Consider the following 15608-nt stretch of genomic DNA (forward strand, 5'->3'; position numbering starts at 1 on the left):
TCTTTAGCATTCAGTTAGCGTATGTGTACCCAACAACCATAAAATATACATTCAATGAGCAATTCCTGTCCCCGAAAGCAGAATATCAACAGCCAACAAAGAAAATAATACCTTCCCAAGAAGAAGTTCCCCCGAAGGAAGAGAGACCACCAAAGGTGAGGCTAGCCTCCCGGAAGGAAATACTTCAGTCAATGCACCATTAGTGGCGTTTAGTATCGTGTATTCTTTTCTAATACCCAAACATATATTCTCACCACACCAAGACATCGACTTCACCATATCCGGAACATTATATTCTTTCACCTCCACAAATCCTCGACCCCCTAAACAACACATACAAAAAGGAAAAAGAGAGAGAACAAAAAAAAAAGAGTTACTTCCACCAGATATCCACAATATTAGTTCTATTCATTGACAACATCTTCAGCAAACCTCAGCCAAATTAGGAAAACACATCCACTTATCCATACAATATAGATGAAAAAGCACATTTAAAAGCCAGTTAAAAAATGACAATTTTTGGCATTTTACATACAATACGTGATTGTATCTTCATTTTCAACGTTATCACAACATGGTATTCTCCACAACACACAATTAATCACTTAAAAGTTAATAGAATTGCCAAGTTTTCACATTCTTTCTCACACTTGCTCAGCAACCAAACAAACAGTGATGTTGAACCAAAACTCAAACACCTAAAAATCCAGCAAGAGATAGCAACGAATTCATGGAATTACCGTCATGTCTGAAAATACAGACCCTCTTTTGCCTCGCGAAGCACAAGAAGCCTCTCCGATCGTCCCACGAGTACACATTCGCGCCCTTCGCTTTGGTGATCACAGCGTTGGTCTCCAAATTGGGGAGCTTATGGAACGCGATCGATTCCGAGAGCGATAGAAGAAGCTCCCTCGACTCCAGGACCTGCATCGAGACCAGAGGCTTCTTCGAGAACCCGGACACGTTTCTCTCTAGTGCGTACGGTTCATTGCGCAGCTCTTGCGCCTGAACATGGTAATCGGACGGCGGAGGGCGATCGGAGCCCGAGGATTCGGGAGCGTAGATTTTGAGGGACCCATCGGAGCAGCCGAGGAGGAGCTTTGAGCCGTACGATTCGACAGCGTCGATCTTGGTAGGGCAGTTGCTGAGGAGCTCGAAGGAATCGTAGGCACTGTGTACCATGTCGTCGTCGTCAATCAGTTCCGGAGCTTGTTCATCGGAGCTTTAAGTATGATATGGATCAGAAATGAACATAACTTATTGAAGCAATACGACACCGCTTGAATCACCAGTGTTTTTAGCAATTTTAAGTGTCAAATTTTTGAAGATCAAGCCATTCCAAGGTCATATTTTATAGTGTATATTATTATTATTATTATTATTATTATATAATTTAAAATTGACTATAAAATGTACTTGTTTATATTTTTATTTAGAAACGAGAAGGATGGTGAGAAACAAATTTTTTTTTATAGACATTGTGCTAAGTTGCTGCTATTCGTTGTAACACCAAATGTTTTAGTTCATCTCGATTGAAGGTGAAAAATAGAAAATACTAACTAAATTTAACAAATATTAACCTTTTATATGATGTGCGAAAGATCTTCAAAGTAATTTCGATTTGACATTTCGATTTTTACGCATAAAATTAATTGTTTTTAATTTCCTTTTCAAAAAATTAAAGAAGTATTTTTTTGAAAACGTACAATTTTAAATATTAAATTAATATTTTAAATACTAAATTGTAATTTTGTCAAACATTTAATTGTGTTTTTAAATATCACATTTTCAAATTAAGCATTTTAAAATTACTATTTTTTAAATCATACTTTTAAAATCGCAAACATAAACCAAGACGCTATCATGAATCCTTGATAATGTCCACCTTGGACAAATTATCTCAAAAATTATAATAATAAAATCTAAGACAAAGTTTTCTTTCAAATTGGGTTGGAGGAACTTCCTTTAACCCAGTCTATAAAAATTATATGTGTCAATTTTTTTAATATGTGAGATGCACATGAGTTTTTAATATTATTTATTCAAACTTTGTCCCTACTATTAAAAACTATATGTACATTTTACATGTTCAAATGACACATATCATTTTTATAGACAGAGTTTGAAGAAGTTTCTCTAACCTAATTTGAAGAAAAACTCTGTCCTAAAGCTAATAGGAACTGAAGCCATGAATTTCACTCATGACAAATGTTTAGGGTATTATGATATTTTGACTATACTATTTAATAGCCATTGAATCAAAGTCTGTGGCAGATTATTTTTTTGAAGTTTTTCCACGTTTAAGAAAAGAAATCAAATTTAAAAAGCTGTTGCTATTATTTTAAATGACCTCTCAGCACCTTAAAAAGAAAAGAAAAAGACCTCTTAGCGATAATAAATATTTGTGAAAGATTGATATGTTATATATATTACTACTTTAAATTTTTATAAACTTATACTTATACAGCAATATGTTAATAGTACAAAATTTAAATAATAAGTTTAATTATTTAATATCGCGACTATACTCAAGAAGTAGTGCCGCTGAGTCCCTGACAGCAGCTGCAGCCTGCCGCCGACTGTGAGGTGGAATGCAGTAAAAGTCGAAGTAATCCTAACAATCAACACGTGGTGCGTTCTCATTTGCCATCCACATATACGTGTCATGCTGTTATGGGAATCTCAACATGTAATTATGCAATAAAATAATTAACCATCGTTACGAAACTCGACCGAGCTGGTCCGTGAACAAACAGCAAGAGCCAACAAGGCTTTCCAGTTTCCACGAGAGGAATACAGAAAAAAGAGAAAAGGAGGGCGAAGATGACGCTGGGTCTTATCAACGCCAACCCCGTGGTTCACGCTAAGAAGGAAAGGGTCGCTCGCACCGAAGATCTTCACGGAGACGACGCCGTTGATCCTCTAGAAATCTATGATATCCTTTTCTTTTTTTCTTTTCTTTTGCTTCTAAATTCAGTAATTTTGTACTGAGTATTTTTGATACAACAAATTTGGGATCTTTGACTCGAATTGGTAAATTTCGTGAGGGATATAAGAGATCCGGAGCATCCCTACTCTTTGGAACAGCTCAGCGTTCTTTCGGAGGAATCGATCACCGTTGATGACAAGCTCGGTCGTATTCTGTGAGTATTCGCAGAGCTCCATTTTCATTTCTTTGACTTTGGATCCAACTGTTGTTACTTGGAAATTGCAATATATGATTGAAGCCCATATCTTCCAAATATGATTATTATTGAGCAAATACCTTGAATTTTATTGCCTTAATTTTTCCTTTCAAAATCTTGGTATTAAGATGCATAACTTAAACTATTGATAGTCTAAAAGCTTAAACCAATAAGAAATCCAATAAGAAATGATTAATGCAGAACACATAATATAAAATATTTATCTAAAAAGGAAAAACTGTGGAGAATACTAATACTTAATAATTACACTGATAACTGTGAAATATAAAATATTTAACTGAAATGAGCAAACTGGCCGGAGAGTAAAGTTTGAACTCAGAATAACTGCCCATAAGAAATAGTAAATTTAATCGTTTAATTAATACTGCAAACGACTTGATTATTTTATTTTGGGGTGCTAAAATCTAATTGCTTATATTAGGATCACTTTCACACCAACCATCCAGCACTGCAGTATGGCAACCGTAATCGGCCTATGCCTAAGAGTGAAACTAAAACATTATTTCCCTCCGCATTATAAGGTCAGTTTTTATTATTATTATTCACTTTGGAGCATTTTGTTGGTTCTTTATTGTTTCAACAGTGATGGCACATGCGATTGGTAAACCTTTTCTTTTGCATATGTACTCAGAAAGCTAATATTTAGTGCATTGATTCATGTAGTTTTGAAAGGAGTAGGCGGTTCATGTTATATATTTAATCAAATATCAAATGCAGACTTTAGAAGTTCCTTGAATGGGAGTTTGTCAGACTCTATAGAATGTGGGTCTGTATATACTTCTATAAAGAGAAGAGTATCCGAAGCTTTAAGTTAGATTATCTTTATATGCAGAAAGTTCACCTTACTTTGTTCTTTTGCCTATAATCACAAACTGCTTTAGACATAATGTCGAAATGATATTCATGGATCTCATAATCAGACTCTTTCTTTCTGCATTGCACTATTCTCTCATCCATAAATTTGATGCCCATTTCAGGTAGACATCAAAGTATCTCCTGGATCTCATGCAAACGAAGAATCAGGTGAATCCTGAACGAATTGCCATTCGACACTAAATTCACATTTTCTTCTTTCCTATTTTCAATCTGAAGATTGGGTAATGGTCGACAAACTTCATCACGAGAATAAATTTTCCAAACAGGAGGCTTTTAAGAATATAGCCATTCTACCTTAAAGGGCATATTAACATACAAATTTTCCAATATTTTATAGATTTGTACAGAAAACTGAGATGAAAAATCCAAGAGTATAGCATCATTTTCATGCATTTTTGTTATAGTACGATAGAACTAATAGTCTGTCTTGTGGTAAATTTATATTTCCTGTGTTATTCCCTACTCCAATCACTCCAAACTGATACAGATGTTGTGTAATTTGTCCTTTTGGTAGTTAACAAGCAGTTAAATGATAAGGAAAGAGTCGCTGCGGCCTTGGAGAATCCCAACCTTCGCCAACTTGTGGATGAGTGTCTGTACTCCAATGACCTTTGATCAAGTACACTTTCCTGCTCAATTAGCCTATGTACTGGGAAAACGTCACTAGTTGTCAAATGCAATAAGAAGTGGCTGTTCCTGTCTTGTGAATTTTATCTACCCAATGTCATTAGCTCCTCGCAGACTTGCTTACTATTTGTTGCTTCACATGGATGTGTGAGGAACTGCATGTTGATAGTAGACTCTCTTAATGCACAATATAAGTTTCTGATTATATAAATGGTTCTCAATCTTGAAGACTATTGCAGCCTACATCAAATTGCCAAATGGGACCTGATGATACCAAATTTCACATGTTCGGCGCCAGCCCGCTGCCAGCGGGGTAGCTTCGGACAGTCAGAGTCAGTATTTTTGACTTGAGGAGAGAAAAAATGGAGAGAATTCTTCTAAGAGAACATTCTTGAATTTCTGAGAAAAAACGGTCTTATATTTTAGGCTTCCTTGGGGCTTTTTTGGGCTCTAGTAATAGTGGGCATTTAATTTGATTTGATCTTGGGCCCTAAGCTAATTTCCCAAATATATATATATATATATATATATATATATATATATATATATATACATTGAACCCCATAGCCCCTTACTTAAATTGCCCGAATTTCTGTGAAAGACCCCAATCCTTATCACGTCCTTCAGGTAAGTTTGATAACCAATTTAATCTTTTTTTAAGGCTCCAAATATGGGAGCCACTTTTTTCTCCCGAGTAAAAAAAATTCAGGAAGCCCTCTATACCTCAATGTTGACCAATTTGATAATTGGCACTTCATATTTTTCAGATGAATTAAGGTGCACGAAAGAAAGGGCACGCAGGCTGAAGTAGATCTAGTAGCATTATGACAACTGCTGGACTCTCACCAGCGTACTATTGCAACACTCCTTTGCTTCGCCCTTTTGTTGCTGGGCGGCATTGCAATAGGCGGCCTACTAGGCCCGTAATCACATCATTGATTTGCAAATGAGTAATTATACTTTTCATACTCATTTATACATTTATTTTATATCGGTTGATGAACATGTTTTAAGCATTTTTTTCACATTAGTTACTAAAATAAAAATAAATAAAAACCACTTAAAACACGTGAGATTAGCTATAAAATGATTATAATAAACGAGAGTGAATGTCGCATCCCATGAACAAACTCTTATACAATTTGGGGGCGCTCCACAGAAGATAGGTGCAAGGCCCACCTGCCTACACTTGTCCTCTATGGAAAGCTACCCCAATTGCCTGTAATTTAGTTAAAAACGATCTTTCAAAAATATGATAGTAATTTAATTTTTTTTTAATACAAAAATTACAGTTTGCTTATCTTGAAAATAGGGAACATTAGGAAGACGAAGATATTTAAAGAGGGAATAATAGTTATCTCTCATAGTTAGAAATAAGCACAATAAATGCATGTTTATTAACCCCAGAACAAGGAACTGAGCAAGAGCATCATTTCCTGTCCCCAACAGTAAATTTGATACTAAAGTTTGCTTCTATCTATTCAGTCAGGCTGCATTGCACATATTTACTACTCTTGAGCACTAGAAAATGCTCACTTAGCTAGCTGGCGGGTGCAATGGGTATTGGCTACTGCCTCACCTCTTCTCCTGAATGGCATTCATAATGTGGTAGGCTTCTCATCAAATCCCCAGAACTTGGCAGTTTTTACGTCATCCTGGGCCATCAATCGTGAGAACTCCTCATGGTCGTAATTTAGGGTGGCTTTTCCCCCAAACTCGCTTGGAAGGTTTTCTACATCAAAGTATGTCTTCATGAGCTCCACACTATCTTTACTTTTGGGGTATACAAACTTCACCTTCTGAAATGTCTTTGCATCCAGGAAGTACTTGACAGCCTATAAAAACCGAGAAAGTAGCACAAATTACTGAAGGATCTAAATCAATCTGAGAACGACAATCCCCAAGCCCGACAAGAAATTTTATGTAATAATTTGCTTCCATGCCATGATTGATAACCCTGTTCACTTTTTATTCTTGAAAGGAGGAAGAAGCAGTAATTGTTAAACGTCAGTCCAACGGTACAAAAAAACAATAATATCTATGTAGCCAAAAACCAAAATGAAAACAGAGCAGGAGATCAAACCTTCCAGAATGCCTGAAAAATCCTTGGTGGACTATACAGAAATGCAACAGCAAGCCTCTCGGGGTAGTGATTTTGTAAAATGTTAATAATATCACGGGCTGTTTTAACGGAGACATTGGAGTTCAATGAAAATCCAGTGAAATCTATCAGCCACGACATTTGTTCTTGACCTTCAGGAAGGTTCAGGATAGCATTTTCTAAAAGATAGACTAAATGGCGAACATTATCCTCTCCTGATGTGGTGTTCTGACAAATGGGAAAGAAATAAAACAAAAAAGTTAACTAGTTGATTCATAAAAGCGTAACACACCTTACAAAAGAAAATCGCCAGACCAACCTGCATCCCTGGCCTCATAATAAGCACAGTCCTTCCAAGACGATCATGAAAATCTGCTCTGGACACTTTGCCAGTCTCACCTTCGTGGGCTATTTCATGCTGGACAATATCATCTTTCTAAAGTAAGGGGAGGCTTAAATAAAACAGTATTGAAATATTAGCATCAATAAGTGCTACATGTCACAGCCTCGGTCATCACATGCATGTCATGGAGAATGGGTAATAATAGATTGGCTATTGCAAAAACAACTTAAATTCTGAATGTAGCCATTCTGGAACTGGCATTTCCCCCAATGTTGTTTACTCTGAAAGCTTCTGATTACTTAACAAAGAATTAAGGTTTGAAAATTAGACTTGAAACGATATTGAGATTAACGACTCTGTGATGCGAGGGGGGAGACACAAATTTTAACAAAGAAAAAATAACTAAAAGTATAAAACAAACATAAAATTAGAACATACATACTTCTAGTTTTGCACGTCGTCGAGAACATGTAGTAAAAAATTCATTACTTACCCAACGAATTTCTTCAGGCTTATAAGCGGACCTCCACTTGAATGTCTCTTCCAACATTTTCTTTGCCTTAACAACATTCCAGTTCCGAGCTTCTAAATATCTCCTCAGGCATGCATCAGTGCAGAACTTTAAACTACGTCCAGATAGAGGTCCAAGAGCAGTCCTGAGTTCATTGACCTGTTCGTAATATGCCTCATTAATTGCCTATTTCAATATGTTATGAAAGCCTTCAGCTCTATTATGAACAGAATCATCATAATAGAGAGCAAACTTGGTGGCAATCAATAAAAAGGAGAAGAAAAATCAAAGATAAATGCACTCTGCCCTAGAATGATGTCCAAGTAGTTTAATAACCTTTGCATCTTTCTGTGAAGAGTCATTCTCTTGATGATTCTGAGGGTTCCTTCTCAGAAGATACATGATGGCTGCCAAATGAGTTCACCTACAAGATATAACGCTCAACTAAGACAACATTAAAGCATCCAAGCCAACATTTTTACTTTCTTTGGACAATCTAATCATTGTTTCCATAATATATCAACTTAAAAACCGAGTAGCAAAGTGCATTAGCTACATTAAGGTTGAGAGAGTAGTGAAGCGGTAAAGCAAACCAACATCTAAAAGTAAACAGAATGGTCCCAAAAACTGAAATATCTTATCCAGTGAAATTCGATATCTCCATCAACCTTAGCCTATAATAACACCCTTTCGCATACGAATTATTCCCCTCCCCAACCATCAGCAATTCAATGTCATCTCACTTGATTATGTCCATAATAACATAACTTGGGATAAGACTATAATGTTTATATCTATAACAAAAAAATAAAATAAAAAAGAACTCCTCAATTTATCGACCATGCATAAGGAAAAAAGCTAGTTGTTCAAAATTAGAGGTCGTAATTTATGTTCAAATGTCGTGTTCAGGTCATGTCGATACATGAGTATAAGATTATAAAGGCTAATTTTAATCCGACCAATTTAATTAAACGGGATAGACCCCTCAACTAAAACCTGCTAATTTTGTGTTGGATTCATGTCATATTCATAAATCGTATAAAAATTTGTCAATCCTGAATATCACGTATTAGGTTCGAGTCATATTAAAACATAGATACAAGACTATATTGACTAACCTTAATCCAATCCATTTAATTCAACGGAACAGATCTCTCAACTATAACCCGCTAATTTTGTGTTGGGTTCATATCAGATTCATAGATCGTGTCAAAAATTGACAGCTCTAAATGTCACGTATTAGGTTCGAGGTATGTTAAAACATGAGTATAAAACTATAAGTCATCTTACACATCATTCTCCCAACCATCCATTTTGCAAATTTACCATTATATTTGTGGGACCAGCATGTGGGTTCCACAAATTCAATGATGGATTCACCCATCCAGTGTAGAGAGATGAATGAAAAACTAGATGACGAATGATTTTGATCATTTCTCATACGAATATATAGATCAACTATACTTCGACTAATTTAATTAAACGTGTAAACTACTTATTCCTAAACTGCTAATTTCATGTTAAATTTGTATCGAATTCACAAATAGTATCAAAAATTGCCAACAAGCTATTAATGGCCACTCCATTTTTTTTTAGTAAAAAAAAAAAATTACTAGTTCTTCGATCAGCCTACTCCATTTGACCCTATTCATCTAATCCATCTGTTGTCCTCAGCTTTGACTCTGACCATCGCAACAAATCCAGAAGCGCCATTCCGGCCCGCTGTCTCTTGGAGACATGTCACATATTTTTCCAATGAGACAGACAATTCTAAAGCCTTAATTTCACATAAAAAACAATGGGAAAGCGAGAATCAGCAACACAACTAAGAATTTTGCCAGATATGACTTTTATAAATTCCCAAAACTATCCCGACGTTGACCAACAATAGAACCATGAAAATAACAACACCAACCACCACAAAAACTTTTCAGCTTAGTTAATAAAAATAACGAAGACCATATTCTAACTCAATCAAGATCTTTGAAACCCAATTCCCAGAACAACATTTAGACGTCTTTGGGCATCAAAAAAGGAGTTCAAGAAACTTCCTAACACATTATACACAATGAAAAAGTGCAAGATCCACTAACAAACGAATCAAAAGATCTAACTACGAACTTTCAACACGATACCAACCCAGAAAAATCAACAAATAAATAATCTAGAAAAGTAAGGGCAGAGAAGTGAGCCATAGATCCACTTCAAATTGATAGACAAAAGGCTTGCCTACAAATTTACAAACAGGACAAAGGCTCAAACTCTTTTTACGTTAGCTGATATAACGTACCTGACGAAGCGTAAGAGTGGAAGAGAGTCTGAGCTCCTTCCTCAAACCCTGTTTTCCGAGCGTTTTGGGCAATGAATAACGACACAGGGCGTGTGATTCTGTTTGGGCGAGAATATAGAGGCCGGAGGCAGAGGGCACCTTTTTTTTTTTTTTTTTTTCTCTCCAAGCTCGGATGGCGCCCTTCTGTTTGGCTGTGTTTTGTCCTCAATAAAATGACATTTACATTAAATTCTCTCTCCGACGTATGAGGCCTGAGAGAGAAGGGAGAGGAAGATTTGTATAAACAGGGTAGGTCTTCTTTTTGATTGATATATAAATTAAGTAGGCTTCGAAGACTATAGGTGCGGCCACCTGAAGGGTCTACTCTACTTGCCCCTTTTTTTCTTTTTTTTTTTCCTTTTGTTTTAAAGAAAAATACTTTTAATTTTTAAATAACTTTTATTTTCTTTTTGAAGATGGATTGTCCCACCATAACGGAGAGGGATTCTGTTGCGCTACACATATCTATGGTATGCCCGCCATAAAGGAGATGGACTGTCCCACCATATTTCTTTATTTGATTTAGGTATTGTTTTTATTCTACATTTAATTTTACTTTTTTCAACTTTTCAATGAAAATTTAAAATTAAATATAGACCATTCGCATAAGTTATAATTTTTTTTTTTTACAATACCTAAACCAAATCATTTCTATAAAAGTGTATGATGACAATCACTTAATGATTATATTGAGGAGGAATTTGGCTTGGGTTTTGTTAAAAAAAAAAAAAAAAAAAAAAAAAAGGCTAAATGTAGCAGCACTTTATAATTGAGCCATTTTATTTTTTATTGTTTCTCTCACGTGTTTTCTCTTTTTCCCAAAACCTTTCCCAATAACTTTTCCCAAAACTTTTTCTCAATAAAGAATGAAAAAATATATATTTAAATGATATAGATAAAAAATATAGTTAATCGGATAGAGGGGGCCTTTAAAAATTCTTTAGCTAAACTAGATAAAGTAAGTTTTGATGAGCCATTTTGAATAAAAATTTGGCTCCTCCAATGTGAATGTTCTAATGGGCAATATATCCAATTAGTTATATTGAATGGGTATTTTTATCTTTTCACTTTTTAAGGGGACAAAAATATTCATTCAATATAACTAACTGGATATTATATGATTCTAATTCAGATTGGTACCATTCTCAAGGGATTGTGAAAATGGGCAATAAATTTACAAGTAATGTTAAAAGTTACTCTTGTGTCATTTTCATGTCTCGTGGCTCTTAAAAGCATTATTAAACTTGTGATTGATCATTATTATATTTTGATCAAATAATAACCTCATTTTTAGGGAATAGGATCATCTCCAATCCAAAATGGACTGAAGAATATCAAGTTTATGGTTAGGATTTCTTCTCATAAATCCTACACCCACAAATAGAACACCTATTTCACTAATAAAATATTATTTAAGATTAAAATAATAATAATAATAAATAACGGGTGGCTGGCCATCTCATCTTGGCCATAGGGGGTGGTCGGACCACCCCATTTTAGCTAGGGTGGCTTGAGAGCAACCCCTAATGGGCGGTCAGGGGTGGCTGGACCACCCCATGGTCAAACAATTTTTTTTTTTTTTTCTTTTCGTTTGGAGTTTGGGGGTGGCCGGACCACCCCCGTTGGGCCTGGGGGTGGCTTCGGGCCTAACGACAGTGGCCGGCCACCCATCCTTTTTGTATCATTTTACTTTTTATTTATTTTTAAAGTATTAATTAATTTTTTTTTTTTTATTGAGAGGACACGTGGCATAGTTGTGGCGTTAGGATTTCTTTAAAGAAATCTTAATCATGAACTGGATACCCTAGAGTTTATTATGGACTAGAGAGGATTCAAATCCCTTTTTTAAATGGACACAATAAAAAATTATAGAATTACTCATAAATTTACTGAGTTATGTGAAAGCAACCGTATTTGGTGAGGCAATAATGCCCTTCTTTTCTTAAGGACTACGCCATTATTTTTTTGTTCGCATTGGACCACTCTAAAGGGCCTGAAGTTGAATTAGATGATATTTTAATTATATTAGGTGCACGGTTAATTGATTCTAACAATCATAATTGTCTGACTGTTTATCTTGCTGCTCAGTGCTCATTTTCAAAACGTCTTAATATGAACGCTCAATTCTTGAGGTACGATCCAATAAAAATATCAATCATATCTATAGAGAAATTAAGTATTTGTCTCTACAATACGTGTAGCACTATTATTCCCTTGAACAATTGAACATCACTGCAGGATTTTTCTACTTCTAAATACACCAGGACGGTTGCTTTCTGATTCAATTACTTGTGATTATAATTCTTAAACCTTTTTTTTTAAAAAAAAAAATTTTCATGTCATGGTTGAGAATGAGGGAAATTCGGTTGTGATTATGATGAAATTATCGTTTATTTAAAAATGAATGATTCTCTACAAATTTAAATAAAAATGAAAGATCGGTTGGCGCACTACTGTTAGAATTAGAATATGAGTTTATATATATATAATCTTTTTAAATTTTAATTATTTTTAAAAATATATAAATATAAATATAACTTATAATTTATAATTTATTTTTTCAATCCTCCTGTCAATTTATTCAATTTTCATCATGGAGCAGTCAAAGAATGAAGCAACCCAAGATGATTCTTCTAAAATCGCTATTCCTACATAAAATTTAATTATCGTAGTGGTGTTTGCCTTTCCGTTTTAAACAAAAAATGCTAAAGCTTTAAAAAATAGTAATACAAATATGAAATTATATTCCTAGTTAGAAAATAATAAAGAGAATAAAAATAAGAGTTTGCATCGTCTTTGTGTGTGCGTGCTCTATTTTTCTATGGCATTAATTACTAGATGCATTAATTACATGATTTGAAGAATGTAAATAATGACTCTTTGCATTTAGATATTTTATACTGAAAATGACATGAAATCTCCATCTTGACTTTTAGCAGCTTTTGGGTTATGAAGGAAGAGCGAGATCCGCGTGAGAATTGAAAAGAGAGATGTTTTTGTTTAGGAAAAGAGATGAGAGAGAGAAGGGAAAAAAAAAAAAAAAGGAATTTAGAAGATAAAAAAAAAAAAAAAACAAATGTTAGCTCAATTTAGAATGACTCCAAAAGGACAGCAGCAGAGGCAGTGACAGAGTCAGACATTTTATATTGTAGGTGCCGCTGATTTTTTTTTTGATATCGGGAACCTCTATAAGGTAGGTCAGGGATGGAACTATGAAGTTTTAATAATGTTTATGAGAGGGGGCCAAAGCAAAAAAAAATTTGAAGTTTTTTTTTCTTTTTTCGTTATTAGAATTGAGCTTAGAATTGTGTCAAATTCTCTAATTAAATGTTTAAATTCTAACAGCCAATATTCTCAATATTTAATAACTAAAATATCCAAATTAGAAGATTACTTAAATTAGGAATTGTGTTGATAAGGAAGAAGAGAAGAAAGTGAAAGTGAAAGGGAGAGTATGAGAGAGAAAGAAAGAGAGACTATGGGCTATCAAAAGGAAAAAAAGACAGAGAGAGGGGCTGGGCTTAGGGGGTGCCGTGTTCAAAGGAAAAAAGATTTTTATTTTTTATTTTTGGGTGCCGCTAGTCCCATTGGAGGAAAAAAAAAATTAAAATCTTTGAGATTTTTATTTTTTAATTTTGGGTGCAGCTAGTCTCATTGGAGGAGAAAATAAAAAATAAAAATAAAATTCTTTGGGGGTGCAAAGATTGCTGTGGCTTCGCCATTGAGCAGACACAGCATTTTTTTCACTTAAAAAGAGCTCAGAAAAGTGAGAAACCTTCGCTACAAAAAAAGGTTAAAATAGTGACGCATTAATAATGATATGTTTTTTACCCAAAAAAACGTCACTTTTTAAAAGGTCACACCTAGAACGTGACGCTTTAACAACGTCAAAGACTCAAAATATAAGAGGCCGTAAAAGCTAGTTAATGACCTTTTTATAGAAAATAAGGAGTTTTAAAGGTAGTAGGTAGTTCTTTTAAATCATTGGAGTTTATATATATATATATATATATAAAGTAAGTAATTAGCAAGCAGGATTAGCGTGCTTACATTTTTTTTGGTTTTAAAGTGACGCGCGAATCACATTACCCAAAAGAATAATAATAAAAAAAAAAAAATGGTGATGGCCTAGCTGTTGATCGTGGGTTTGTTGAAGTTTGAATTAGATTTATAGATTAGCTGAGAAAATATGAACAAAATCCGTAGTGAAAGGAAAAGAAAGCGCCTAGTAGCCTCTGTTGTCAAACCCTCCCCTACTTTTCAGGTTCCACGCCATAAACACGATGAAAGCTATTGCATTATAAATGAGTTGGTGAAGATTTGTTTTTTTTTTTTTTTTTTTAATTATTATTTTTTTATAAATGAGTTGGTGAAGATTTAATTATCATATTTCGTATTTAATATGGTGACACGTTCCATCAACGTGTCATCATATTAAATACGAAATAGTATTTTCCTTTTGAAATGAAAATGTAAAAAATAAATGATGAAACATATACTATTTGCTAAGATCTAATCTATTTCTTTCTTTTTTTTTTTTTTTTTTTTTTTTTTTTGAAACATATCATACTCATTCATTGATAAGATCTTATCTATTTCTATTATTAAATCTTGTCACATTAGTTTCTTAGAATATTAATAAGATATTTTATATGATATGTAACATTACTTTTTAGAGGAAAATTGTAAAATCAATTCATGTAGATAGACTAATTTGCAATAAGCTCTATATGATATAAAAATTGGCTAAGAACTTATTGTGGTAGGCAAAAATAACAAATAGCCTTCCACATTCAGCTTCCATCCTTCATTTTTTTTTTTTTTTTTTTTTTGATGAAAATCGTCCAACACCATGTAAGCACTAATCAATTTTTTTTTTTTTAAATAATCAGTTCAGTCTTATTCATTGATAAACGAGCACAAAACTCAAATAACACAGAATAAAAACTCTAAGGCAATCATAGCCGAGAACCACCAATCAAATTATGATTTATGTCACACACAATAAAAATCATAGCATCGGCATATCAAATTATGACGTTGTATCAAAGTATAACTATGACGTTCGGACCAGTAAGTGATATCATTGGGATGTGGTCCGACCAAGCCTTCAACTGAACTTCTCAGTTTAATTGTAATATTTTGAAAAGAAAGTGTCGATCTCAAGATTCGAAACCAACACTGTGTTGCTTGGCAACTTGAGACTTCGCTATTACTAAATAAATAATAGTTCGTACTTGGTTCAATGAACAGCCAATTTCAATTTCTAACAATGATAAAAGGTAAAACAATATGACATCACCAATTTGGATAACATTCTCTAATTGCTACATCAGCGCCCTAAATGTAGGTTTATTGTCAATTTGGGGCCTATAGTTTTAATTTTTGAATAATTATAGAAGAGAGACCTTGGTGCCACTTTAGAGACACTCATTCTTAAAAGATTTTGATGATTGACCCTATTGTGTCCTTCTTTCATTTCCTTGTAAGATCGACATTCTCGTTTGCAAGCTAAAGCCAGTGATGGCCCTTGGGGCTTTTAATTTAAGTGATAGAATAATGATGTAAGTCACTTTTGTGTCATTTTAAAAAGGATGTGGATTATTATTATTATT

The 15608-nt window shown here is 34.1% G+C and overlaps 2 protein-coding genes and 1 pseudogene across 2 annotated transcripts; 1 reads left to right on the forward strand and 2 right to left on the reverse strand.

The window, feature by feature from the left end:
* Positions 1 to 51: 51 nt before the first annotated feature.
* Positions 52 to 1304, reverse strand: LOC132186466 (vacuolar sorting protein 39-like). The gene is made up of 2 exons (XM_059600446.1): positions 741 to 1304; positions 52 to 323 (listed from the first exon to the last, which is right to left on the reverse strand). The coding sequence occupies exons 1-2, from the start codon at positions 1180 to 1182 to the stop codon at positions 52 to 54; spliced, it is 714 nt and encodes a 237-aa protein (XP_059456429.1). The 5' UTR covers positions 1183 to 1304.
* A 1429-nt stretch (positions 1305 to 2733) lies between these two features.
* Positions 2734 to 4942, forward strand: LOC132187511 (protein AE7-like 1). Its single transcript, XM_059601849.1, has 5 exons — positions 2734 to 2935; positions 3038 to 3143; positions 3628 to 3727; positions 4184 to 4229; positions 4597 to 4942. Exons 1-5 carry the CDS (start codon positions 2824 to 2826, stop codon positions 4695 to 4697), a joined length of 465 nt encoding a protein of 154 aa, XP_059457832.1. The 5' UTR covers positions 2734 to 2823; the 3' UTR covers positions 4698 to 4942.
* A 1122-nt stretch (positions 4943 to 6064) lies between these two features.
* On the reverse strand, positions 6065 to 10248 carry LOC132187690 (uncharacterized; annotated as a pseudogene).
* Between the last annotated feature and the right edge of the window lie 5360 nt (positions 10249 to 15608).

Source organism: Corylus avellana, chromosome ca7, assembly GCF_901000735.1.
Source record: "Corylus avellana chromosome ca7, CavTom2PMs-1.0".
NCBI lineage: Eukaryota > Viridiplantae > Streptophyta > Magnoliopsida > Fagales > Betulaceae > Corylus > Corylus avellana.